General features: G+C 45.5%; 1 protein-coding gene across 5 annotated transcripts in view; it reads right to left on the bottom strand.

The window, feature by feature from the left end:
* The window catches only part of LOC139565959 (ankyrin repeat and sterile alpha motif domain-containing protein 1B-like), a 388,198-nt gene that overhangs the window by 84,453 nt on the left and 278,665 nt on the right, over positions 1-25,080 (bottom strand). For 4 of the 5 annotated variants that reach the window (XM_071386670.1, XM_071386669.1, XM_071386672.1 and 1 more), the window contains exons 17-18: positions 22,050-22,128; positions 20,475-20,581 (exon numbers count right to left, since the gene is read on the bottom strand). In XM_071386670.1, coding sequence (XP_071242771.1) covers positions 20,475-20,581; positions 22,050-22,128 — 186 coding nt within the window. Of the gene's footprint in view, positions 1-20,474; positions 21,336-22,049; positions 22,129-25,080 lie in introns of those variants that run through there. The other variant, XM_071386673.1, reaches the window with a different exon arrangement.

Here is a 25,080-nt window from a genome sequence, read left to right as displayed (position 1 = left end):
AATGAGGGCCATTTGAGACACACACAGTCTCCTCCAGTGCCCTTGTTCGATAGACCACTCAGGCTGATTAAGAGAGCCCAGAACACCCAGCATCTGTTACAGTCACCGCCCTACACTGTCAGACCAGAGTAATGGCACCCAGAGCCGGGGCAGAGATGGATGGCTGGGGCTTCAAAGACATGACTAATCGCTCGCTGCTGGTCTCTGACAGGGGGAGATAGAGAGGCTGAGGGTGTTTGTCTTGTTCCGTCTGCCCTTCTTTTCTACTCATAGAATCTCTCTCCCTCTCTTTCTCTCCCTCTCTCTCACACACACACACACTATGGCTGCGTTTAGACAGGCAGCCAAATTCTGATATTTTTGTCACTAATTGGTCTTTTGACCAATCACAGTCCATTTCAGAGCCCATCCGATTGTTCAAAAGACCAATTAGTGTAAGAAAATCTGAATTGGACTGCCTGTGTACACGCACCCTGTGTAATCACTTCATTTGATCTCTGCTCTGGGGTTACATGACATATTCAACTCTGAGCTAATGATGACATTAGCGGGGTAGGTAGAGTTTTCCCGTAACAACCCCTAACCAGGGATGATGTTATTTTCACAACTTCATGACAGTAAAGGTTAGGATCGAGATAGGTTCAACTTCTACCATGACCTACACCATCATCGGCTGCATCTCAATGGTTAGAAATGGCTTTCTTTTCTCATATCCTTCCCTTCACGACCATTGATTGCAAAGGGGTTGACAAATTATAGCAATATGTTGAAAACCTATCTGGTCCTATCTAAGGAAATGAGACAAGGAAAGGAAAAGAGGAAAGGAAGCTGTTAGGCTAAGGGTATAGTAATGCCATGTATAGAATAAACATAACTTCCGGAAGAGAAAGTCTTTAAAGATGTTTGTTCTACATACATTTTCTATAACATTGCATTTCTATACCCTCGCTAAACTGCACAATTCAATGCTGTGATACCTGTTCAACACCACACACTGCTGCTTATGCTCACAGATTATTTTGATGTACTTGTTCAACACAGCATGAACTATTGCAATATCTCTGTGTTTTAATTTAATATAACAAATAATAATACACCATGAAATATAGAGGGAAGACATTTATATTCTGTAATGGTACTGAAATCCATTATCGAGATCAACAGGCGCTCAATGACTAGCTAGTACAAATCACTCAATCTGTCTCTCTATATGGGTCTCTCTTTCTCCATTTGACTCTATCTTTCTAGTCTCTCTCTCTCTCTTTCTAGTCTCTCTCTCTCTTTCTAGTCTCTCTCTCTCTCTCTCTTTCTAGTCTCTCTCTCTCTCTCTCTTTCTAGTCTCTCTCTCTCTCTCTTTCTAGTCTCTCTCTCTCTCTCTCTCTCTCTTTCTAGTCTCTCAGACCTCTCTCTCTATCTTTCTAGTCTCTCTCAGACCTCTCTCTCTCTCTCTCTCTCTTTCTCTCTCTCTCTCTCTCTCAGACCTCTCTCTCTCAGACCTCTCTCTCTCAGACCTCTCTCTCTCTCAGACCTCTCTCTCTCTCAGACCTCTCTCTCAGACCTCTCTCTCTCTCTCAGACCTCTCTCTCTCTCTCAGACCTCTCTCTCTCTCTCAGACCTCTCTCTCTCTCTCTCTCAGACCTCTCTCTCTCTCTCAGACCTCTCTCTCTCTCTCTCAGACCTCTCTCTCTCTCTCTCTCAGACCTCTCTCTCAGACCTCTCTCTCTCTCTCTCTCTCTCTCTCTCTCTCTCTCTCTCTCTCTCTCTCTCTCTCAGACCTCTCTCTCTCAGACCTCTCTCTCTCAGACCTCTCTCTCTCTCAGACCTCTCTCTCTCTCAGACCTCTCTCTCAGACCTCTCTCTCTCTCTCAGACCTCTCTCTCTCTCTCAGACCTCTCTCTCTCTCTCTCCCAGACCTCTCTCTCTCTCTCAGACCTCTCTCTCTCTCTCTCTCAGACCTCTCTCCCTCCCTCCATGGGAAACATATGTTAACATTGCAAAAAGCAAGTGAAATGGATAATAAACAAAAGAGAAATAAACAAAAAATGTACAGTAAACATTACACTCACAAAGGTATTATGGCTATGTCATATTATGGCTATGTACTGTGTTATAACGATGTGCAAATAGTTAAAGTACAAAAGGGAAAATAAATAAACATAAATATTGGTTATATTTACAATGGCGTTTGTTCTTCACTGCTTGCCCTTTTATTGTGGCAACAGGTCATAAATCCTGCTGCTGTGATGGCACACTGTGGTATTTCACCAAATAGATATGGGAGTTTATCAAAATTGGATTTGTTTTCAAATTCTTTGTGGGTCTGTGTAATCTGAGGGAAATAGAGTGCATTCAGAAAGTATTCAGACCCCTTCACTTCATCCACATTTTGGTACGTTACAGCCTGTTCTAAAATGTATTAAAGTGTTGTTCCCCCCTCATCAATCTACACACAACACCCCATAATGACAAAGTGAAAACAGACATTTTTGCAAATTTGTAAAAATGGAAATATGACATTTACGTAAGTATTCAGAACCTTTACTCTACTTTGCGGAAGCACGCTTACAGCCTCGAGTCTTCTTGGGTATGACACTACAAGCTTGGCACACCTGTATTTGGGGAGATTCTCCCATTCTTCTCTGTAGATCCTCTCAAGCTCTGTCAGGTTGGATAGGGAGAGTCGCTGCACAGATATTTTCAGGTCTCTCCAGAGATGTTCGATCAGGATCAAGTCCGGGCTCTGGCTGGGCCACTCAAGGACATTCAGAGACTTGTCCCCGAAGCCACTCATGCGTCTCCCAGTCCCAGCTACTGAAAAACATCCCCACTGCATGCTGCTGCCACACCCATGCTTCTCTGTAAGGATGGTGCCAGGTTTCCTCCAGACATGACTCTTGGCCACTGTTACTCTCTGTTTAGGGCCAAATAGTATTCTAGTTTGCGCTGTTTTTGGAAAATTATTTCCAATGTGTTAAGTAATTATCTTTTTGTTATCTCAGGGTTTGGTTGGGTCTAATTGTGTTGCTGTCCTGGGGCTTGCTTCGGGGACTCTTCTCTAGGTTAATCTCTCTATAGGTGATGGCGTTGTAATGGAAAGTTTGGGAATCGCTTCCTTTTAGGTGGTTGTAGAATTGAATGGCTCTTTTCTGGATTTTGATCATTTGCGGGTATCGGCCTAATTCTGCTCTGCATGCATTATTTGGTGCTTTACGTTGTACAAGGAGGATGTTTTTGCAGAGTTCTGCATGCACTCTCTCTCTCTATCCTCTGATAAACAGAATTGGGGGTTAGAGGTAGCATGGGGCAAAAGGCTTAATACAGAGGAGTCCACAAGGAGAATGGGCTAATTTATTTACTACATACTAACTATTGCATACGCACCTACACACACACACACACACACACACCCACATACCTGCATTATCTAGTGGTGTGTCTATACCGGGAGTGAGATCTGTCTCCATTTAAGCCCCTTCATAATGACCCCTTAATGTAAATACAGAAGTCATCTTCACCCATTTCCATGACGACAGGCACCTCCCCCATCGCCCTGTCCGTACATCAATCAGACCAACAGCTGTCCTTTACTGGCTGGTTAAGGTGACAGACCACGCCCCCTCACAGGCCCTCTATTGTGGACAGAGAAAAAAGCAGAGTTCTCAAGGTAACAACAACAATCACCAAAGCTTGAGTAAAGTAGGGAGTGTGTGTGTGTATTGTTATGAGCATGAGTGTAATGTGTGTGTGTGTGTCTGTTTGCCTGTTGATCCCAGTAGGCTTTACTGCAGTGGTAGTGAGCAGAGTTAGGGTCAAATTCATTTAGGCTCTAGTCAATTCCAGCACATGAACTTGATATGCAACTGTAATGGGAAAAGCGGCCTCTCCATAGCATAGCTGTTGTTCCCATTTCAGTTTGCTGTCAATTTCATCTCCTGAATAGAGTGGTGCTAAAAAATGTTTTTTTTAAATGGCCACCATCAATTTCCAGCGTTTTCTTTCTCAGGCTAATGGAAACCAAATCAATGATTTATCTCCCCGTCGTCCAACATCTCATGAATATGAAATGATGTGTACCACATCGAGGTTTCCTAGTTGAAGGAAGAAGCTCAAACCGTTTCCCTCGCCACTCGGCGGCTGAAACCTCAAAGAGAAACAGAACATGAAATTACTTCCTAGCGAGCTAGTGTGGCAGAATGTTCCAGCGTCAGAGAAATAGAAACTAACAATAGGGAAGTTTGAAGTAACCCCGGTACTTGAAAGAGACTGGGCAGAAGCTTCGGCGCGGCTTCATTCAATATTAATTATATCTAAAGGCATTTCAGAGCAGGGGAAGAGATCACAGATTTATAAAATAAAGAAAAAAAGGGCCAGGCCAGGCGAGGATGAGAGAATTCCCCAGACTCTCAGAACTTCTGCCAGAGACCCTCAGCAGTTTTTGACTGGGAGCGAGCTAAACTAAAGTAGTATAATACTAATGGGTAGGGAATGACAAGGATAGGATGGTATGTGTGGGTGGGTGATGGTATGTGTGGGTGGGTGATGGTATGTGGGTCATTCTTAAAATACGGTCGCATTTGGGCAAGGATTTTTGGAAAACATGAACTTATTTTAATATTTATTTGTATTTTTATTTATTTGGGTACATCTTCCCATTCAAAATCAACTAACATGGTAGCTTAATGACTTTAAACAATTGATACCATTATGATAACATTGTGCCACCAGTAGGAATAGTAACACCAATGATGGTAACACCAATGATGGTAACACCAATGATGGTAACACCAATGAGACATTTGAGATAAAGTAGGATTTTCTGAAAAGGAGGCTTCACATGCTCAACTCTAAGGTCATCAAGCCTTTACAAACCATGATATGATTAATCATTTTGCTCACAATGTTATTGTGATGAGCCATCAAAGAGGCAAAGCGTCAATACAGGACTAAGATCGAAACCTACTACGCCGGCTCTGACGCTCGTTGGATGTGGCAGGGCTTGCAAACTATCACGGATTACAAAGGGAAACCAAGCCACAAGCTGCCCAGTGACGCGAGCCTACTAGACGAGCTAATTGCCTTCAATGCTTGCTTCGAGGCAAGAAACAATTAACCATACATGAGAGCACCAGCTTTTCCAGAGGACTGTGTGATCTCGCTCTCCATGTGAGTTCGATCTTTAAACAGGTTAACATCGACAAGGTCGAGTGGCCAGATGGACTACATACTCAGAACAGCTGGCAAGTGTCTTCACTTACATTTTCAACCTTTCCCTGACCATGTCTGTAATACCTACGTTTCAAGCAGACCACCATAGTCCCTGTGCCCAATATCGCCACGGTAACATGTTTAAATGACTATTGCCCCTTAGCAATCACATCTGTAGGCTTGAAATGCTGGTCATGGCTCACATCAACAACATCATCCCAGACACCAGATGACAAAATCTTATTGCACACCACACTGCCCTCGCCCACCTGGATAAAAGGAATATGTGAGAATGTTGTTAATTGATTACAGCTCAGCATTCAGCCCCATAGTGCCCTCCAAGCTCATCACTAAGCTCAGGACCCTGGGACTGAGAACCTCCCTCTGCAACTGGATCCTTGACTTCCTGACAGGCTGCCTCCAGGTGGTGAGAGTAGGAAACAACACGTGTGCATGCTGACCCTCAACACGGGGGATCCTCAGTCCCCTCCTGTACTCCCTGTTGACCCACGACTGCATGGCCGTGCCTGACTCCAACACCATCATCAAGTTTACTGACTGCATGATGGTCGTAGGCCTGATCACCTAACGACGATGAGACTGCCTATAAGGAGAAGGTTAGTGACCTGGCAATGTGGTGCTGATCATGGAATACAGGAAATGGAGGGCCGAGCACGCCCCGTCCACATCGATGGGGCTGTAGTGGAGCGGATCGAGAGCTTCAAGATCCTCGGTGTCCACATCACTAAGGAATTAACATGGTCCACACACACCAACACAATGCCTCTTTCCCCATAGGAGGCTGAAAAGATTTGGCATGGGCCTTCAGATCCTCAAAAAGTTCTACAGCTGCACCATTGAGAGCATCTTGACTGGCTGCATCACTGCTTAGTATGGCAACTGCTTGGCATCCGACAGCAAGGTGCTATAGAGGGTAGTGTGATTGACCCAGTACACAACTGGGGCCGAGCTCCCTGCCATCAAAAAGCCATTAAGCTACCTCTATACCAGGCGGTGTCAGAGGAAGGCCCTAAAAAGACTCCAGCCACCCAAGTCATAGACTGTTCTCTCTGCTCTCGCACGGAAAGTGGTACTGATGCACCAAGTCTGGAACCAACAGGACCCTGAACAGCTTCTACCCCCAATACGCATGCACGCACACACACACACAAGCACACACAACAAAGAAATCTAAACTGCCTGTACAGAACCTTGCATGGCTCAGCACACTGGTGTTGCAGTTACCAGGGCAACCAAAGAAACAGATGCAGGTCACAGCGAGCAGAGAGAAATGGTGGGAGGAGGAGGACTTGTCCAACACCCACAAAACCCTTTATTACACACAAACACGTACAGTGCATCCGGAAAGTATTCAGACCCCTTCACTTTTTCCACATTTTGTTACGTTACAACCTTATTCTAAAATGGATTAAATAATGTTTTCCCCTCATTAATCTACACACAACAGCCCATAATGACAAGGCAAAAACGTATTTTTATAAATGTTTGCAAATTTATTACAAATAAAAAACTGAAATACTTTATTTACATAAGTATTCAGACCCTTTGCTACGAGATTCAAAATTTAGCTCCAGAACATCCTTTTTCCATTGATCATCCTTGAGATGTTTTTACAATATGATTGGAGTCCACCTTTGGTAAATTAAATTGATTGGATATGATTTGGAAAGGAACACACCTGTCTATATAAAGGTCCCACAGTTGACAGTGCATGTCAGAGCAAAAACCAAGCCATGAGGTCGAAGGAATTGTCCGTAGAGATCCGAGACAGGATTGTGTCGAGGCACAGATCTGGGGAAGGGTACCAAAAAGTGTCTGAGCATTGAAGGTCGCCAAGAACACAGTGGCCTCCATCATTCTTAAATGGAAGAAGTTTGGAACCACTAAGAATCTTCCTAGAGCTGGCCGCCTGGCCAAACTGAACAATCGAGGGAGAAGGGCCGTGGTCAGGGAGGTGACCAAGAACACGATGGTCACTCCGACAAAGATTCAGAGTTCCACTGTGGAGATGGGAGAACCTTCCAGAAGGAGAATCATCTCTGCAGCACTCCACCAATCAAGCATTTCTGGTAGAGTGGCCAGACGGATGTCACTCCTTAGTAAAAGGCACATGACAGCCCGCTTGGAGTTTGCCAAAAGGCACCTAAAGGACTCTCAGACCATGAGAAACAAGATTCTCTGGACTGATGAAACCAAGATTGAACTCTTTGGCCTGAATGCCAAGCGTCACGTCTGGAGGAAACCTGGCACCATTCCTACGGTAATGCATAGTGGTGGCAGCATCATGCTGTGAGGATGTTTTTCAGTGGCAGGGACTGGGAGACTAGTCCGGATTGAAGGAAAGATGAACGGAGCAAAGTACAGAGAGATCCTTGATGAAAACCTGCTCCAGAGCGCTCAGGACCTCAGACTGGGGCGAAGGTTCACCTTCCAACAGGACAACGGCTCTAAGCACACACCCAAGACAACACAGGAGTGGCTTTGAGACAAGTCTCTGAATGTCCTTGACTGGCCCAGCTAGAGCCCGGACTTGAACCCGATCAAACAGACCTGAAAATAGCTGTTTGAGTTTTATAGTTTATTTATTCTTGCTCACAGATAAAACTGAAGAAATGCAGTGGGTAGAGTGCTGTTTTGCAGGCGGTTCGTACAGGCAGTTATACAGGACAGTTATACAGGACAGTTATACAGGACAGTTATACAGGACAGTTATACAGGACAGTTATACAGGGCAGTTATACAGGGCAGTTATACTGGACAGTTATACAGGACAGTTATACAGGACAGTTATACAGGACAGTTATACAGGACAGTTATACAGGACAGTTATACAGGACAGTTGGTGGCTGTTTCTCGGGAGCCTGGTGGTGCAGTTACCTCTTTTTGGAGGGAGCAGGTCATTCAGTGGATGGTAAAGAGTGTGCATGTCCTTCACCAGGTGCACTGCAGCCTGCTCTCGCCTGCTCTGCAGTGAAGGGCTAAATGTGTCATTTGCCATCACCCATATGCCTTCTACCTGTGGTGTAGCTGTGGAGCCAGGCTAGTAACCATCACCCATCTGCCTTCTTCCTGTGGTGTAGCTGTGGAGCCAGGCTAGTAACCATCACCCTCTGCCTTCTTCCTGTGGTGTAGCTGTGGAGCCAGGCTAGTAACCATCACCCTCTGCCTTCTTCCTGTGGTGTAGCTGTGGAGCCAGGCTAGTAACCATCACCCTCTGCCTTCTACCTGTGGTGTAGCTGTGGAGCCAGGCTAGTAACCATCACTCTCTGCCTTCTACCTGTGGTGTAGCTGTGGAGCCAGGCTAGTAACCATCACCCTCTGCCTTCTTCCTGTGGTGTAGCTGCTGAGCCAGGCTAGTAACCTTCACCCTCTGTCTTCTTCATGTGGTGTAGCTGTGGAGCCAGGCTAGTAACCATCACCCTCTGCCTTCTTCCTGTGGTGTAGCTGCTGAGCCAGGCTAGTAACCATCACCCTCTGCCTTCTTCCTGTGGTGTAGCTGTGGAGCCAGGCTAGTAACCATCACCCTCTGTCTTCTTCCTGTGGTGTAGCTGTGGAGCCAGGCTAGTAACCATCACCCTCTGCCTTCTTCCTGTGGTGTAGCTGTGGAGCCAGGCTAGTAACCATCACCCTCTGTCTTCTACCTGTGGTGTAGCTGTGGAGCCAGGCTAGTAACCATCACCCTCTGCCTTCTTCCTGTGGTGTAGCTGTGGAGCCAGGCTAGTAACCATCATCCTCTGCCTTCTTCCTGTGGTGTAGCTGTGGAGCCAGGCTAGTAACCATCACCCATATGCCTTCTTCCTGTGGTGTAGCTGTGGAGCCAGGCTAGTAACCATCACCCTCTGTCTTCTACCTGTGGTGTAGCTGTGGAGCCAGGCTAGTAACCATCACCCTCTGTCTTCTTCCTGTGGTGTAGCTGTGGAGCCAGGCTAGTAACCATCACCCTCTGTCTTCTTCCTGTGGTGTAGCTGTGGAGCCAGGCTAGTAACCATCACCCTCTGCCTTCTTCCTGTGGTGTAGCTGTGGAGCCAGGCTAGTAACCATCACCCATATGCCTTCTTCCTGTGGTGTAGCTGTGGAGCCAGGCTAGTAACCATCACCCTCTGTCTTCTACCTGTGGTGTAGCTGTGGAGCCAGGCTAGTAACCATCACCCTCTGTCTTCTTCCTGTGGTGTAGCTGTGGAGCCAGGCTAGTAACCTTGGACACAGTTCAATGTCAGACAGATGTTGCAGGAGCTTTGCGTGATCTACTCGATCAAAGGCTTTGGACATATCAGCAAGTAACAACCAACAATGGTGAGGGTTTCTGGAGTCTGTAGCTGTCAACCAGGAGTTGTTTTGATGAAGTTCTCCTGGATTTTTCCAGGGCATGAAGTTAGAGAGATGGGCCTCCAGTCACTCATTGTACATGGGTTGGACACTAAGTATGGGACACACATTGGCAGTCTTCCAGGCAGCAGGAACAGTCCCCTGCCAGTAGGAGGTGTTGACTATATGTGTGATGACAGGGGCTAGATCTTCTGCATGCTCTTTTAATAGTCAGGCTGGAATGCCATCAGGCCGGAATGCCATCAGGCCCACACGCTTTACATGGGCTGAGTCTGGTTAGAGCTTGCCTTATCTGGCCAATGCTGCACAGCTCAACCTGACTTGTAGGAAGAAGGCAAGAGGTGTGGTGCTTATCCACAAAAAATACATTCAAAACATCAGCCACGTCGTTGTCTTCAATCCCCTCCACCTGTATTCTCCCTCCTGATGTTGTCTTTCGTCCCAGTCCTTTGTTAATGAATTCCCACCATTCCTTAGGGTTTTCTTCTTTAGGTCCTGGATTTCAGGTTTGTAGTAGCTTGTTTTTGCTTCCTTGATAAGCATTTGCACTGTGTTTCTGTATTTTCTCCATTTCATTTTTTCCCCATCTGTTGAAAATCTTCTGTCTTTTCCTGATGGCAGCCTTTATTCCTTCAGTCATCCAGGGCTTGTCCAGTGTTTCTTATTGGCATGCATACATCAAGTGCAGTTTGGATGCAGGAGTTGAACGTCTCCACCTTTGCATCGATGCTCTCCACCTCATATTTGGCAGATCAGTCAGTACTGGCCATACATCGTGCCAAGGCCTCCTTTCTGTTCTGGGTTACCAGATGTCCTTTTCTCCGCTGCACCTTGCTTCTCCCTCCTGATGTTGTGTTTGGGGAGAACAGCAGACATTTGTGATCACTGGATATGAGAGGAGCAAGTACAGTAGGGGTGTTGTAGTGATTCTTCATCTTGGTAATGATCAGATCTAAGATGGAGTCCCCTCTGGTCTTGTCTTTGACCACTTGTTTCATGTCTGGATGGGAGTTTGTCAGCATCTTGAAAGGCAGGTGATTAAAGTCTCCAAACAGGATGAGCCCCATTTGGGGAGAGAACATCCTGATCACATCGATAGTGTTGATGAGATAATTCACAGTGTTCTGCTGAAGTGTGTTCTCATTTGCCCATGGTGAATGGTAGAGTACTAACACTACCAGAGTTGAGACTGAGCTGGGGAGTCGTTTAGGGCGGAGCTGAAGCCGCATACACTCAAATTCCTCTTTCACTAGGTCAGTTCTTCTCTTTGCCTGCATACTGTGGTTCACATACATAACTACGCCCCCTCTCATCCCCCCTCTGGACCTGTCTTTCTGAACAGCTGATAGTTATATATGAAAAGAGATTCATCTAGGATATTTTCGTGGGCCCTAGTTTCAGTGACACATCCAATGTCTTAATTTACTCATTGAAGATCACTGTGCAGTGACGCTCCCCATCCAACCTGACAGAGCTTGAGAAGATCCGCAGAGAAGAATGGGAGAAACTCCCCAAATACAGGTGTGCCAAGCTTGTAGCGTCATACCCAAGAAGACTCAAGGCTGTAATCGACGTCAAAGGTGCTTCAACAAAGTACTGAGTAAAGGGTCTGAATACTAATGTAATGTGATGTTTCCGTTTTATATTTGTAATACATTTGCAAAAATTTATAAAAACAGTTTTTGCTTTGTCATTATGGGGTATAGTGTGTAGATTGATGAGAGAAAAAAACGATTTAATCAATTTTAGAATAAGGTTGTAACGTAAGAAAATGTGGAAAAAGTCAAGGGGTCTGAATACTTTCCAAATGAACTGTATTCAGACTCATATTGTAACGGCAGCCTTCCTTCTCTTCAAGAGAAGAGGAGGTGTAGCAGGGATCGGACCAACACGCAGCGTAGCCAGTGCTCAACATGTTTAATTAAACGAATAAACAGTGAACACTACAAATACAAAATAACAAAATGTGGCAAACCGATACAGCCCTATCTGGTGCAGAGAAAACACAGAGACAGGAAACAACCACCCACAAATCCCCAACAAAAAAACAAGCCACCTATATGATTCCCAATCAGGGACAACGATTGACAGCTGCCTCTGATTGAGAACCATATTAGGCCGAACACAGAAACAGACAAACTAGACACACAACATAGAATTCCCACCCAGCTCACGTCCTGACCAACACTAAAACAAGCACAACACACAAGAACTATGGTCAGAACGTGACACATATAGGCAGTCTGTCTCTCTCTGCATAAAATACATCGACCATATCCTACACCAGCCAAACCAATACTACTGTATATATCACACTGTAAAAAAGCCATTTAACCATTTAATCAGCATTATTCTGTGAGTTGAGTGGACTTCAAAATAGCATTGAAGTGGATTCAACCTATGAATATCAAGGCTACCAGCTGCAACACGATTTCTAGTTTGCTCAACACCAGATTTTAGATTGCTCAAGATTTATTGACTAAAATTACAAACTCATGTTGGTTTAAAACCACACCCATGATTATCATATTTCCCAGGATGCTCCATTACAGGTTGATTATCAGAAGTGTTTGTTAAAATACCTGTGTTTTTGCATGTACATTGATCGGTTGATTAGTCTTAAACGACACAAAAATAAATAAAACGTTTCTAAACTAATCCAATCTGTTAGTAGTTGGATTTATTGCACCAGTTACTGAGATGGCTGTTCCAGTTTAGATGATTTAGGTAGTCTCATGAATGAATCTTCCCTACCCCGGCAGTCATTCTCAGGGGTCCACACTAACATTTTCCCCTGGTGGTCCTGGTACCACTAACTTTTTCATTTGGAAGCAACCCAAAAAATTATAGCGTCACACAATAGAAACAATTATTAACCACTTACAAAGTCATTCACAATGTTTTTTAAGAGGTGTAATAGACGACAGATGCTATTCAATAAATACGTGGTTTCATCTAACGTATCCATGCAGGAATGCATGAGTCAAGATATTTTGATGTGCAACCTTATTCAGTGTTTTTCATGAATTTTGGGTTGACAATTTGGCTATTGTTGTTATATTTTACTGTTAAAATAGGGCTCCAGATTTGTATTTTGTTCAATAGAGATTAATTTATTGTAAATATTTACTTTTGTATTTTTCTTACTTTCTAACGCCGCATTGTTGGCAACGGGCTTGTAAGTAAGCATTTCACTGTAAAGTCTACACCTGTTGTATTCAGAGCATGTGACCAATAAGATTTTATTTGACTAAATATTTATGTTTGCTAATATCATAGGCTAATTTATTTGGGGCTAATTCACCACCTGAGTAAGAGGAAACAAAAAAACACCATAGCTAGATCGCTAACTCTAAACATAATACCCACTGCTTGTACTGTAGCCATGTATTAATCTAACAGTACATGCAATGTCCTAAAAATACATTGTAGTTGTAGCCTACTACCCACTGTGTATTTCACACTATCTGTATCTCAATGCCATATCAAATGTATTGGTTATAAAATAGTTCTTTAGAGCACAATATTGAGAGTTGAGAAATAAAACGTATACCTACAGAAAGCTGAGAACCCTCTCTCTATTTTCAACAGCGACAACATTAGTTGCTTCCAAATCTGTGTTTCTCCCGCAACAGGATTTTGAAATGTTATAGCCTACAACCAGAACAATGTTTTTACTCCCGGGGCGCGGGGGGGAGGAGTTAGTGTCTCATCACAGCAGCAGACCCCAGCGAAACAGGCACAAGGGCAGGGCAAAAACTGTCATTACAGGAATCAAATCAAATCACATTTTATTTGTCACATACACATGGTTACCAGATGTTAATGCGAGTGTAGCGAAATGCCTGTGCTTTTAGTTCTGACCATGCAGTAATATCTAACAAGTAATCTAACCTAACAATTTCACAACAACTACCTTACACACACAACTATAAAGGAATGAATAAGAATATGTACATAAAAATATATGAATGAGTGATGGCCGAACGGCATAGGCAAGATGCAGTAGATGGTATAGAGTACAGTATATACATATGAAATGAGTAATGTAGGGTATGTAAACATTAAATAAAGTGGCTAGTGATACATTTATTACATACATTTTTCCATTATTAAAGTGGCTAGAGTTGAGTCAGTATGTTGGCAGCAGCCACTCAATGTTAGTGATGGCTGTTTAACAGTCTGATGGCATTGAGAAAGAAGCTGTTTAACAGTCTGATGGCCTCGGTACCCATTTTGATGCACATGTACTGACCTCGCCTTCTGGATGATAGCGGGGTGAACAGGCAGTGGCTCGGGTGGTTGTTGTCCTTGAGGGCAGGTAGTTTGCACCTGGTGATGCGTTGTGCAGACCTCACTACCCTCTGGAGAGCCTTACGGTTGTGGGCGGAGCAGTTGCCGTACCAGGCGGTGATACAGCCCGACAGGATCCTCTCGATTGTGCATCTGTAAAAGTTTGTGAGTGTTTTTGGTGACAAGCCAAATTTCTTCAGCCTCCTGAGGTTGAAGAGCCGCTGCTGCGCCTTCTTCACCACGCTGTCTGTGTGGATGGACCATTTCAGTTTGTCCGTGATGTCTACGCCAAGGAACTTAAAACTTTCCACCCTCTCCACTACTGTCCCGTCGATGTGGATAGGGGGCTGTTCCCTCTGCTGTTTCCTGAAGTCCACGATCATCTCCTTTGTTTTGTTGACATTGAGTGCAAAGTTATTTTCCTGACACCACACTCCGAGGGCCCTCACCTCCTCACTGTAGGCCGTCTCGTCGTTCGTTGTTGGTAATCAAACCTACCACTGTAGTGTTGTCTGCAAACTTGATGATTGAGTTGGAGGCGTGCATGGCCACGCAGTCATGGGTGAACAGGGAGTACAGGAGAGGGCTGAGAACGCACCCTTGTGGGGCCCCAGTGTTGAGGATCAGCGGGGTGGAGATGTTGTTACCTACCCTCACCACCTGGGGGCGGCCCGTCAGGAAGTCCAGGACCCAGTTACCCAGGGTCTTGAGCTAAATGATGAGTTTGGAGGGTACTATGGTGTTAAATGCTGAGCTGTAGTTGATGAACAGCATTCTTACATAGGTATTCCTCTTGTTCAGATGGGTTAGGGCAGTGTGCAGTGTGAATGCGTCTGGGGCGGTAAGCAAATTGGAGTGGGTCTAGGGTGTCAGGTAGGGTGGAGCTGATATGGTCCTTGACCAGTCTCTCAAAGCACTTCATGATGACGGAAGTATGTGCTACGGGGCGGTAGTCATTTAGCTCAGCTACCTTAGCTTTCTTGGGAACAGAAACAATGGTGGCCCTCTTGAAGCATGTGGGAACAGCAGACTGGGATAGGGATTGATTGAATATGTCCGTAAACACACCAGCCAGCTGGTCTGTGCATGCTCTGAGGACGCGGCTGGGGATGCCATCTGGGCCTGCAGCCTTGCGAGGGTTAACACGTTTAAATGTTTCACTCACGTTGGTTGCAGTGAAGGAGAGCCCGCAGGTTTTGGTAGCGGGCTGTGTCAGTGGCACTGTATTGTCCTCAAAGCGAGCAAATAAGTTGTTTAGTCTGTCTGGGAGCAAGACATCGTGGTCTGCGACGGGGCTGGTTTTTCTTTTGTAGTCTGTGATTGACTGTAGACCCTGCCACATACAGTGGGGAGAACAAGTATTTGATGCACTACCGATTTTGCAGGTTTTCCTACTTACAAAGCATGTAGAAAATCACATTGTATGATTTTTACGTAATTCATTTGCATTTTATTGCATGACATAAGTATTTGATACATCAGAAAAGCAGAACTTAATATTTGGTACAGAAACCTTTGTTTGCAATTACAGAGATCATATGTTTCCTGTAGTACTTGACCAGGTTTGCACACACTGTGTTGCACACAAGGTCTCCATACAGACCTTCTCCAGATTTTTCAGGTTTCGGGGCTGTCGCTGGGAAATACGGACTTTCAGCTCCCTCCAAAGATTTTCTATTGGGTTCAGGTCTGGAGACTGGCTAGGCCACTCCAGGACCTTGAGATGCTTCTTACGGAGCCACTCCTTAGTTGCCCTGGCTGTGTGTTTCGGGTCGTTGTCATGCTGGAAGACCCAGCCACGACCCATCTTCAATGCTCTTACTGAGGGAAGGAGGTTGTTGGCCAAGATCTCGCGATACATGGCCCCATCCATCCTCCCCTCAATACGGTGCAGTCGTCCTGTCCCCTTTGCAGAAAAGCATCCCCAAAGAATGATGTTTCCACCTCCATGCTTCACGGTTGGGATGGTGTTCTTGTGGTTGTACTCATCTTTCTTCTTCCTCCAAACGCGGCGAGTGGAGTTTAGACCAAAAAGCTCTATTTTTGTCTCATCAGACCACATGACATTCTCCCATTCCTCCTCTGGATCATCCAGATGGTCATTGGCAAACTTCAGACGGGCCTGGACATGCGCTGGCTTGAGCAGGGGGACCTTGCGTGCGCTGCAGGATTTTAATCCATGACGGCGTAGTGTGTTACTAATGTTTTTCTTTGAGACTGTGGTCCCAGCTCTCTTCAGGTCATTGACCAGGTCCTGCCGTGTAGTTCTGGGCTGATCTCTCACCTTCCTCATGATCATTGATGCCCCACGAGTTGAGATCTTGCATGGAGCCCCAGACCGAGGGTGATTGACCGTCATCTTGAATTTCTTCCATTTTCTAATAATTGCGCCAACAGTTGTTGCCTTCTCACCAAGCTGCTTGCCTATTGTCCTGTAGCCCATCCCAGCCTTGTGCAGGTCTACAATTTTATCACTGATGTCCTTACACAGCTCTCTGGTCTTGGCCATTGTGGAGAGGTTGGAGTCTGTTTGATTGAGTGTGTGGACAGGTGTCTTTTATACAGGTAACGAGTTCAAACAGGTGCAGTTAATACAGGTAATGAGTGGAGAACAGGAGGGCTTCTTAAAGAAAAACTAACAGGTCTGTGAGAGCCGGAATTCTTACTGGTTGGTAGGTTATCAAATACTTATGTCATGCAATAAAATGCAAATTAATTACTTAAAAATCATACAATGTGATTTTCTGGATTTTTGTTTTAGATTCCGTCTCTCACAGTTGAAGTGTACCTATGATAAAAATTACAGACCTCTACATGCTTTGTAAGTAGGAAAACCTGCAAAATCTGCATTGTATCAAATACTTGTTCTCCCCACTCTACCTCTCGTGTCTGAGCCGTTGAATTGCGACTCTACTTTGTCTCTATACTGAAGCTTAGCTTGTTTGTTTGCCTTGCGGAGGGAATAGCTACACTGTTTGTATTCGGTCATGTTTTCGGTCACTTTGCCCTGATTAAAAGCAGTGGTTCACACTTTCAGTTTTGCGCGAATGTTGCCTTCAATCCATGGTTTCTGGTTGGGGAATGATTTAATAGACGCTGTGGGTACCACATCACCGACGCACTTGCTAATAAACTCGCTCACCGAAACAGCGTATTCATCAATGTTGTTGTTCGACGCTATGCGGAACATATTCCAGTCCACGTGATCGAAGCAATCTTGAAGTGTGGAATCCGATTGGTCGGACCAGCGTATGAACAGACCTGAGCACGGGTGCTTCCTGTTTTAGTTTCTGTCTATAGGCTGGGAGCAACAAAACGGAGTCGTGGTCAGCTTTTCTGAAAGGAGGGTGGGGGAGGGCCTTATATGAGTCGAGGAAGTTAGAATAACAGTGATCCAGGGTTTTGCCAGCCCGGGTCGCACAATCGATTTGCTGATAAATTTAGGGAGCCTTGTTTTAAGATCAGCCTTGTTAAAATCCCCAGCTACAATAAATGCAGCCCCAGGATATGTGGTTTCCAGTTTACATAGAGTCAAATGAAGTTCGTTCAGGGCCGTCGATAGGTCTGCTTGGGGGGGAATATACACGACTGTGATTATGATCGAAGTGAATTATCTTGGTAGATAATGCGGTCGGCATTTGATTTTGAGGAATTCTAAGTCAGGTGAACAAAAGGACTTGAGTTCCTGTATGTTGTTATTACCACACCACGTCTTGTTAATCATAAGGCATACACCCCCGCCCTTCTTCTTACCAGAGAGATGCTTGTTTTTGTCGGCGCGATGCGTGAAGAAACCAGGTGGCTGTACCGACTCCGATAGCGTGTCTCGAGTGACCCATGTTTCCGTGAAACAAAGAACGTTACAGTCTCTGATGTCTCTCTGGAAGGCAACCCTTGCTCGGATTTCGTCTACCTTGTTGTCAAGAGACTGGACATTTGCGAGTAGTATGCTCGGGAGCGGTGCGCGATGTGAAAGTCTATGGAGCCTGACCAGAAGACCGCTCCGTCTGCCCGTTCTGCGGCACCGTTGTTTTGGGTCGCTGGCTGGGATCCGATCCATTGTCCTGGGTGGTGGGCCAAACAGAGGATCCGCTTCGGGAAATTCGCATTCCTGGTCGTAATGTTGGTGAGTTGATGTTGCTCTTATATCCAATAGTTCCTCTCGACTGTATGCAATAAGACTTACGATTTCCTGGGGTAACAATGTAAGAAATAACACATAAAAAACAAAATACTGCATAGTTTCCTAGGAACGCGAAGCGAGGCGGCCATCTCTGAGGATAATGCACATTACTGTTTGACCAAATCATGGTTTTAGCCTCCTAAACAAATAGGATGTTTGGAGTAAGAGAACCATGTAGAATGAGCAGCAAGCACCGATGCGACTAATACATATGTTTTACTCGCACAGCCAATGTGACTAAACTGTTGCAGTCTGGGGCCCTGATTCTGAATGCAGGTTGCGGGTGATTAAAAGTTCCATTTGTTGGATATTCCAATAGGAACTACTGTACACATTATTTTGCAAGCCAGCAATATGCGACTTGCAGGCTTGTTGTGGCTTGTAAACCAGGAGTTTCAGACCACTGAGTTAGGGTGTAACTAGGCCCTCAAAGAAAGGTCTTATGATATACTGTATGTAATGTATTGTCATAGAGAGATTAATTTAGAGGCACACAGGGAAATATGCAAATAAGGTAGAATACATTCTCAAGTTGAATTGTATGACCACCACGAATGGATTAATGAACATACATTTCAACTTGAAAATATGCCCATATGTTGAGCAAACAAAAAATCCTATTGCAGCTCAACATGTTATACATCTATCGTTACATTGCACTCAGACTGCTAGCCAATTCAACTGGATTATTAAGAGAATGTACTTTAGCCTTAGCGTGCCATGAAACTCATTCTGCATGGAGATACAGTCATGGTGGCTGATAGCTTTAATGTCAATTGGACATCCGCTCTTGTATAATACATAAATAAAGATTAGGCAGGGGCTGTAACAGAGATGTACACAGACACACACACGCAGGGTTGCACTGAGTCTTTTTGTATCATCATTCAAATGTTTGGTTATGTGATAAAGCTGTAAAAGAGGGAATAGGAATGTATCTCCCTCAACCCCCCTCCCCCCTCCCTCTCCCCCTCGGTCACCCTCCCTCCCTCCCTCCCTCCCTCCCTCCCTCCCTCTCTTGGTCATCCACCCCCTCTCAATATTTTATTTATTTCTTTACCTTGGTCTCACTCTCTCTAGATCTGTATACTCTCTCTAGATCTGTATACTCTCTCTAGATCTGTATACTCTCTCTAGATCTGTATACTCTCTCTAGATCTGTATACTCTCTCTAGATCTGTATACTCTCTCTAGATCTGTATACTCTTTCTAGATCTGTATACTCTCTCTAGATCTGTATACTCTCTCTAGATCTGTATACTCTCTCTAGATCTGTATACTCTTTCTAGATCTGTATACTCTCTCTAGATCTGTATACTCTCTGTAGATCTGTATACTCTCTCTAGATCTGTATACTCTCTCTAGATCTCTATACTCTCTGTAGATCTGTATACTCTTTCTAGATCTGTATACTCTCTCTAGATCTGTATACTCTCTCTAGATCTGTATACTCTCTCTAGATCTGTATACTCTCTCTAGATCGGTATACTCTTTCTAGATCTGTATCCTCTCTTTAGATCTGTATACTCTTTCTAGATCTGTATACTCTCTCTAGATCTGTATACTCTCTCTAGATCTGTATACTCTCTCCCTCTGTTGGTGCTGCACACAGTGTTATGATCTTCAGAAACAGAGCACACACACACGCAAGCATGTGTTCACGAAGCATGTGACAAATAAAATGTGATTTGACACGCACACACACGTCTTGAACCAATACCACAAGCTCCCTGTCACGTATGATGAGTTTTAATCAGGCACATGATCAAAGTACAGGCCAAGCTAAAACATGTGTGACCGGTCACAGAGAGATCAATACACAAACACACAGTGAAATGTCATGGAGGAAGTGCATATGCATACTAAATGATACACATGTAGTCTCTCTCTCCACGCTAACAGAGATTAAAGAACAGAAAAAAGGAGTGATAGGAAGATGAAAGAGAGGAAGACACTGATAGTTCACAGAGTTGTGTGTGTGTGTTGGATTACGTTTATTACGTGTGTGTTTTGTAAGTAATCTGTATGTTGTTCCACTGTCTTGTGGGACTGGGGGTGTATTGAGTGGAATAAGTACAGTGACAACTTGTAAGTCGCTCTGGATAAGAGCGTCTGCTAAATGACTTAAATGTAAATGTAAATGTGAGGAGAGAATAGACAAGGATAATGTGAAGAATGAAAGAGAGAGGGTAGAAGAGAAGGAGAGATAGAGGGTAGAAGAGGAGAGACAGAGGGTAGAAGAGAAGGAGAGATAGAGGGTAGAAGAGAAGGAGAGACAGAGGGTAGAAGAGAAGGAGAGACAGAGGGTAGAAGATTGAGAGATTGAGAAAGATAAATTATAGAAGACAGAAAACCAAGAAAACGACGCAAACCCAACAAAAAGTAACAAAATCTAGACGCAACTTCCTTTCTCCCCCTCTCCTCTCTCCTCCCCTTCTCCACTCACCATAAACTGCACGTTGTCGAAGCCGTTGGCCAGTAGGTGGTTCTCGTATTGGACCAGTCCAATGCTGTCCAGCCATTGGCCCACAGACTGCATGGGGCACCGGGGACCTATGAGGGGGTGAAGGGGCAGACGCTTCAGGAGGGAGTAGCCATCCACCCGGTAACACCGGCAGTCGGGCTGGGAGAGCTGGCACTGCCACATCATGTTGCGGGCAATGTGGCTGTCGAACGAGCCCGCCATGGTAGAGGAAGAGTGTGGAGGAGAGGGGAAAGAGAGGGTGGGGGATGGTAGGATGGAAGGGGGGGTTGGATGATGGGGGTTGGGGTTAGGCTTGGCTGAGGGTTATGAGCATGGCTGAGGGGTGAGGATGGAGGGGCGAAGCATGCTAGGGTGCTGGGGCACACGGGGGGTAGAGGGATAAGTTTAGGGTGGTTGGAGGTAGATCCAGGGATTTGGAAAAGAGGGGAGAGGGCTAGGGTTAGATCCAGAGAAGAGGTGCCGTCCTGGGGGTAAGATCCATGAGAGAGAGGGTGCAGAGGCTGGTGGTAAGATAGATCCGATAGATGCGTGTGTCTTGCTGCTGCTTTCCTTTCACGCTCTCAGCTGTTGCTCCTGCCTGCCTGTTCACCTCGCTTGTGTATGTGTACGAGTGTGTGCGTGTGTGTGTGTGAGCAGGAGCGAGAGAGAGAGAGAGAGAAGGAAGGAGATAGGGAGAGCTGCCTGCTTGGTAGAATTCTCTTTATCAAGTACTCCCACACTCAACTGGATGCTTTCTGCAGCCTTCTCTCTCTCTCTCTCTCTCCCCCGCTCTCTCTCTCACTCTCTCGCTCTCCCCCGCTCTCTCTCTCCACTCTGCCTTCCTCTCCCATTCTCCCTCCTCTTTCTATCCTCCCTCCCTACTCCTGTTTCTCACTCTCTCTCCCTCGATCTCTCTGCTCTCCCTTCTTTCTCACTCTCTCTTGCTCTTTTCTTGGTTCTCCCTCTATCGCTCCCTTTCCCTTCTCTCTCTCCGTCGATATCTCTCTCCCCTCCTTCTCGTTCTCCCCCTCTCTCTGTCCCCCTCTATCTCAGTGCCTTGCACAGATAGCAATAGCATCAGATGAGCCTCTTTGTCTGAGAGCTGAGCTGCCCCAACACACACAATGTGGGTGCGGGTGCATGTGCGTTGGTGGGAGACAGCAGGTTTAGCACACAGCGCAAACAGCATTTCTCAAAGTGGTTACCATGGTAAGGGAATGCTTCACATGCACAGGAGAGGAGAGGTGGGAGGATAGAGATCAGGGGAAATAGAGAGAGAGAGAGAGAGAGAGAGAGAGAGGCAGGAGGATGGGGAAAGAAGGGGGAAGATAGAGGGAGGGAAAGAGAAGGGGGAGACAGAGAGAGGCAGGAGGATGGGGAAAGAAGGGGGAAGATAGAGGGAAAGAGAAGGAGGAGAGAGAGGTGAGAGGGGGAGTGACAGAAGGACAAGTGGGGATGAGACAGAACTGAGGAGGAAAGAGGGAGAGATGAGAAGGTAGAGAACGAGATAGAGGAGAAAGGAGGTATGGAAGTTCAGTGCAGTTTCTGACTGTTTACCTGCATTATTCTCCTTGATCCCTTCTGAGCTCGTGCCAGTGCTGATACCAGCCCCAATGGAGCTCATTATCTTATCAATCTGAATGGAGAGAAGTGAGGAGAGAGAGGAGAGAAGAGGAGAGAGGAGAGAGAGGAGAGAAGAGGAGAGAGGAGAGAGAGAAGAGAGACGAGAGAGAGGAGAGAGAGGAGAGAGAGAAGAGAGAAGTGAGGAAAGAGAGGAGAGAAGAGAGAGAAGAGAGAGAAGAGGAGAGAGGAGAGAGAGGAGAGAAGAGAGAGAAGAGGAGAGAGGAGAGAGAGAAGAGAGACAAGAGAGAGGAGAGAGGAGAGAGAGAAGAGAGAAGTGAGGAGAGAGGAGAGAGAGGAGAGGAGAGAGAGAAGAGAGACAAGAGAGAGGAGAGAGAGGAGAGAGAGGAGAGAAGAGGAGAGAGGAGAGAGAGGAGAGAAGAGAGAGAAGAGGAGAGAGGAGAGAGAGAAGAGAGACAAGAGAGAGGAGAGAGAGGAGAGAGAGAAGAGAGAAGTGAGGAAAGAGAGGAGAGAAGAGAGAGAAGAGGAGAGAGGAGAGAGAGGAGAGAAGAGAGAGAAGAGGAGAGAGGAGAGAGAGAAGAGAGACAAGAGAGAGGAGAGAGGAGAGAGAGAAGAGAGAAGTGAGGAGAGAGGAGAGAGAGGAGAGGAGAGAGGAGAGAGAGAAGAGAGACAAGAGAGAGGAGAGAGAGAAGAGAGAAGTGAGGAGAGAGGAGAGAGAGAAGAGAGAGGAGAGAGAGAAGAGAGACGAGAGAGAGGAGAGAGAGAAGAGAGAGAGGAGAGAAGTGAGGAGAGAGGAGAGAGAGAAGAGAGACAAGAGAGAGGAGAGAGAGGAGAGAGAGAAGAGAGAGAGGAGAGAAGTGAGGAGAGGAGAGAGAGAAGAGAGAGGAGAGAGAGAAGAGAGACAAGAGAGATGAGAGAGAGGAGAGAGAGAAGAGAGACAAGAGAGACGAGAGAGAGGAGAGAGAGGAGAGAGAGAAGAGAGAGAGGAGAGAAGAGAGAGTTACAATTTAGAAAATGTTCATGCTGTATCTCTAGCTGCCTATATGTAAATTGGTGACATGGTCGTTATAAATTCTAATGAATGGCAATCAATCATCTTTGAATTTTATTGAGTTGACAGGCGAGGAGGACAGAGGAGACTGAAGGAGGAAAGGGGGAGATTTGGAGGAACAAGGGGAGAGAGAGAAAGGAGGGGAGAATATGGATGGGAAAGCATGAAAGAGAGAGAGAAAAAGGGTAACCATCTAGGTTACGGCTTCAGAAGCCTCTGTCTGCCTTTAAACTCGTCTACAGGAGGATTCCACAGCAGGAATCTGACCCTAGACCTGCTGTTAAGCACTCAACTGTGCAGCGCAGCACCATACATCTGACAGGCTAAAAGACTGCCTATGGGGGCTACCATATGATTGCCGACTCACTGATCTAAGATCAGAGAGCTCCCCCAAATTACACAATTCCTCATTTTAAAGTAGTCTATGGAATGGGAAAATTGGGATTTCCACATTGGGTTTGAGTACAAAAGCAATAGATCACTAAGTTAGCAACATAGCTAAGAGTGAATGGATCTCATGTAGCCTACACTTGTTTACAGGGTCAGGAAAACAGTAATTTTGTCATTTCAAGGAGGAATCTGCAGCTGAAACAATTACAACGCGTTCTTCCCGCCACTGTTTCTGGAAGAAGCTGAGGGATTGGGGCTAGAGAACTATAACCACTTCAATTCATAGAAAGACCTATGGACTGAACAGATATCAAAATGATAGTTTTAACCATGTTTTGAGCCTATAACCTACTTGTTACATTTCATTTGTTTACAAACACTGGAGTAAAACAAGCTTATATTCTGGGTTCTGATGGGGTACGACAGTTGAACTAAGCTCATGAGGAATTTATAAGTTATATTCTTCAAGAATCAATGGGTACATATAATTGATTTATAAGTCTAAAAATGGATGCATCAACAGCAGATTGCCTGTTTAAGAGCACTATCCATATAAGTACATACAGTTCTTTAGTGAGCCTTCCCTTGTGGCCATCCTCTTGCTTATAGCAGAACGGTCTCTTGCATTTCTTCCCAAAATAGAACAAGTACACAACATGACCAACAGTATGTGGACACCTGCTAGTCAAACATCTCATTCCAAAATCATGGGCATTAATATGGAGTTGGTCCCCCCCTTTGCTGTTATAACAACCTCCAGTCTTCTGGGAAAACTTTTCACTAGATGTTGGAACATTGCTGCAGGGACTTGCTGTGGGGACTTGCTTCCATTCAGCCACAAGAGCATTAGTGTGGTGGGGCACTGATGTTGGGTGATTAGGCCTGGCTCGCAGTCGGCGTTCCAATTCATCCCAAAGGTGTTTGAAGGGGTTGAGGTCATGGCTCTGTGCAGGCCAGTCAAGTTCTTCCACACCTGTTGCCACAAAGTTGGAAGCACATAATCATCTAGAATGTCATTGTATGCTGTAGCATTAAGATTTCCTTTCACTGGAACTAAGGAGCCCAAACCATGAAAAACAGCCCCAGGCCATTATTCCTCCTCCACCAAACTTTACAGTTGGCACTATGCATTCGGCAGATAGCGTTCTCCTGGAATCCGCCAAACCCAGATTTGTCCGTCGTAATGCCAGATGGTGAGGTGTGATTCATCACTCCAGAGAACGCGTTTCCACTACTCCAGAGTCCAATGGCGGTGAGCTTTACACCACTCTAGCCGACACTTGCCATTACGCATGGTGATCTTAGGCTTGTGTGCGGCTGCTAGGACATGGAAACCCACTTCATGAAGCTCCTGACAAACAGTTCTTGTGCTGACGTTGCTTCCAGAGTCAGTTTGGAACTCAGTAGTGAGTGTTGCAACTGAGGAATATAAGTTTTACGCACTACACGCTTCAGCGGTCCCGTTCTGTGAGCTTGTGTGGCCTACCACTTTTTGGCTGAGCCATTGTTGCTCCTCAACGTTTCCACTTGACTATAACACCCCTTACATTTGCCCGGGGCAGCTCT

The sequence above is a fragment of the Salvelinus alpinus genome, chromosome 37, assembly GCF_045679555.1.
Source record: "Salvelinus alpinus chromosome 37, SLU_Salpinus.1, whole genome shotgun sequence".
Taxonomy (NCBI): domain Eukaryota; kingdom Metazoa; phylum Chordata; class Actinopteri; order Salmoniformes; family Salmonidae; genus Salvelinus; species Salvelinus alpinus.
This window is presented reverse-complemented; position numbering and strand designations above follow the sequence as displayed.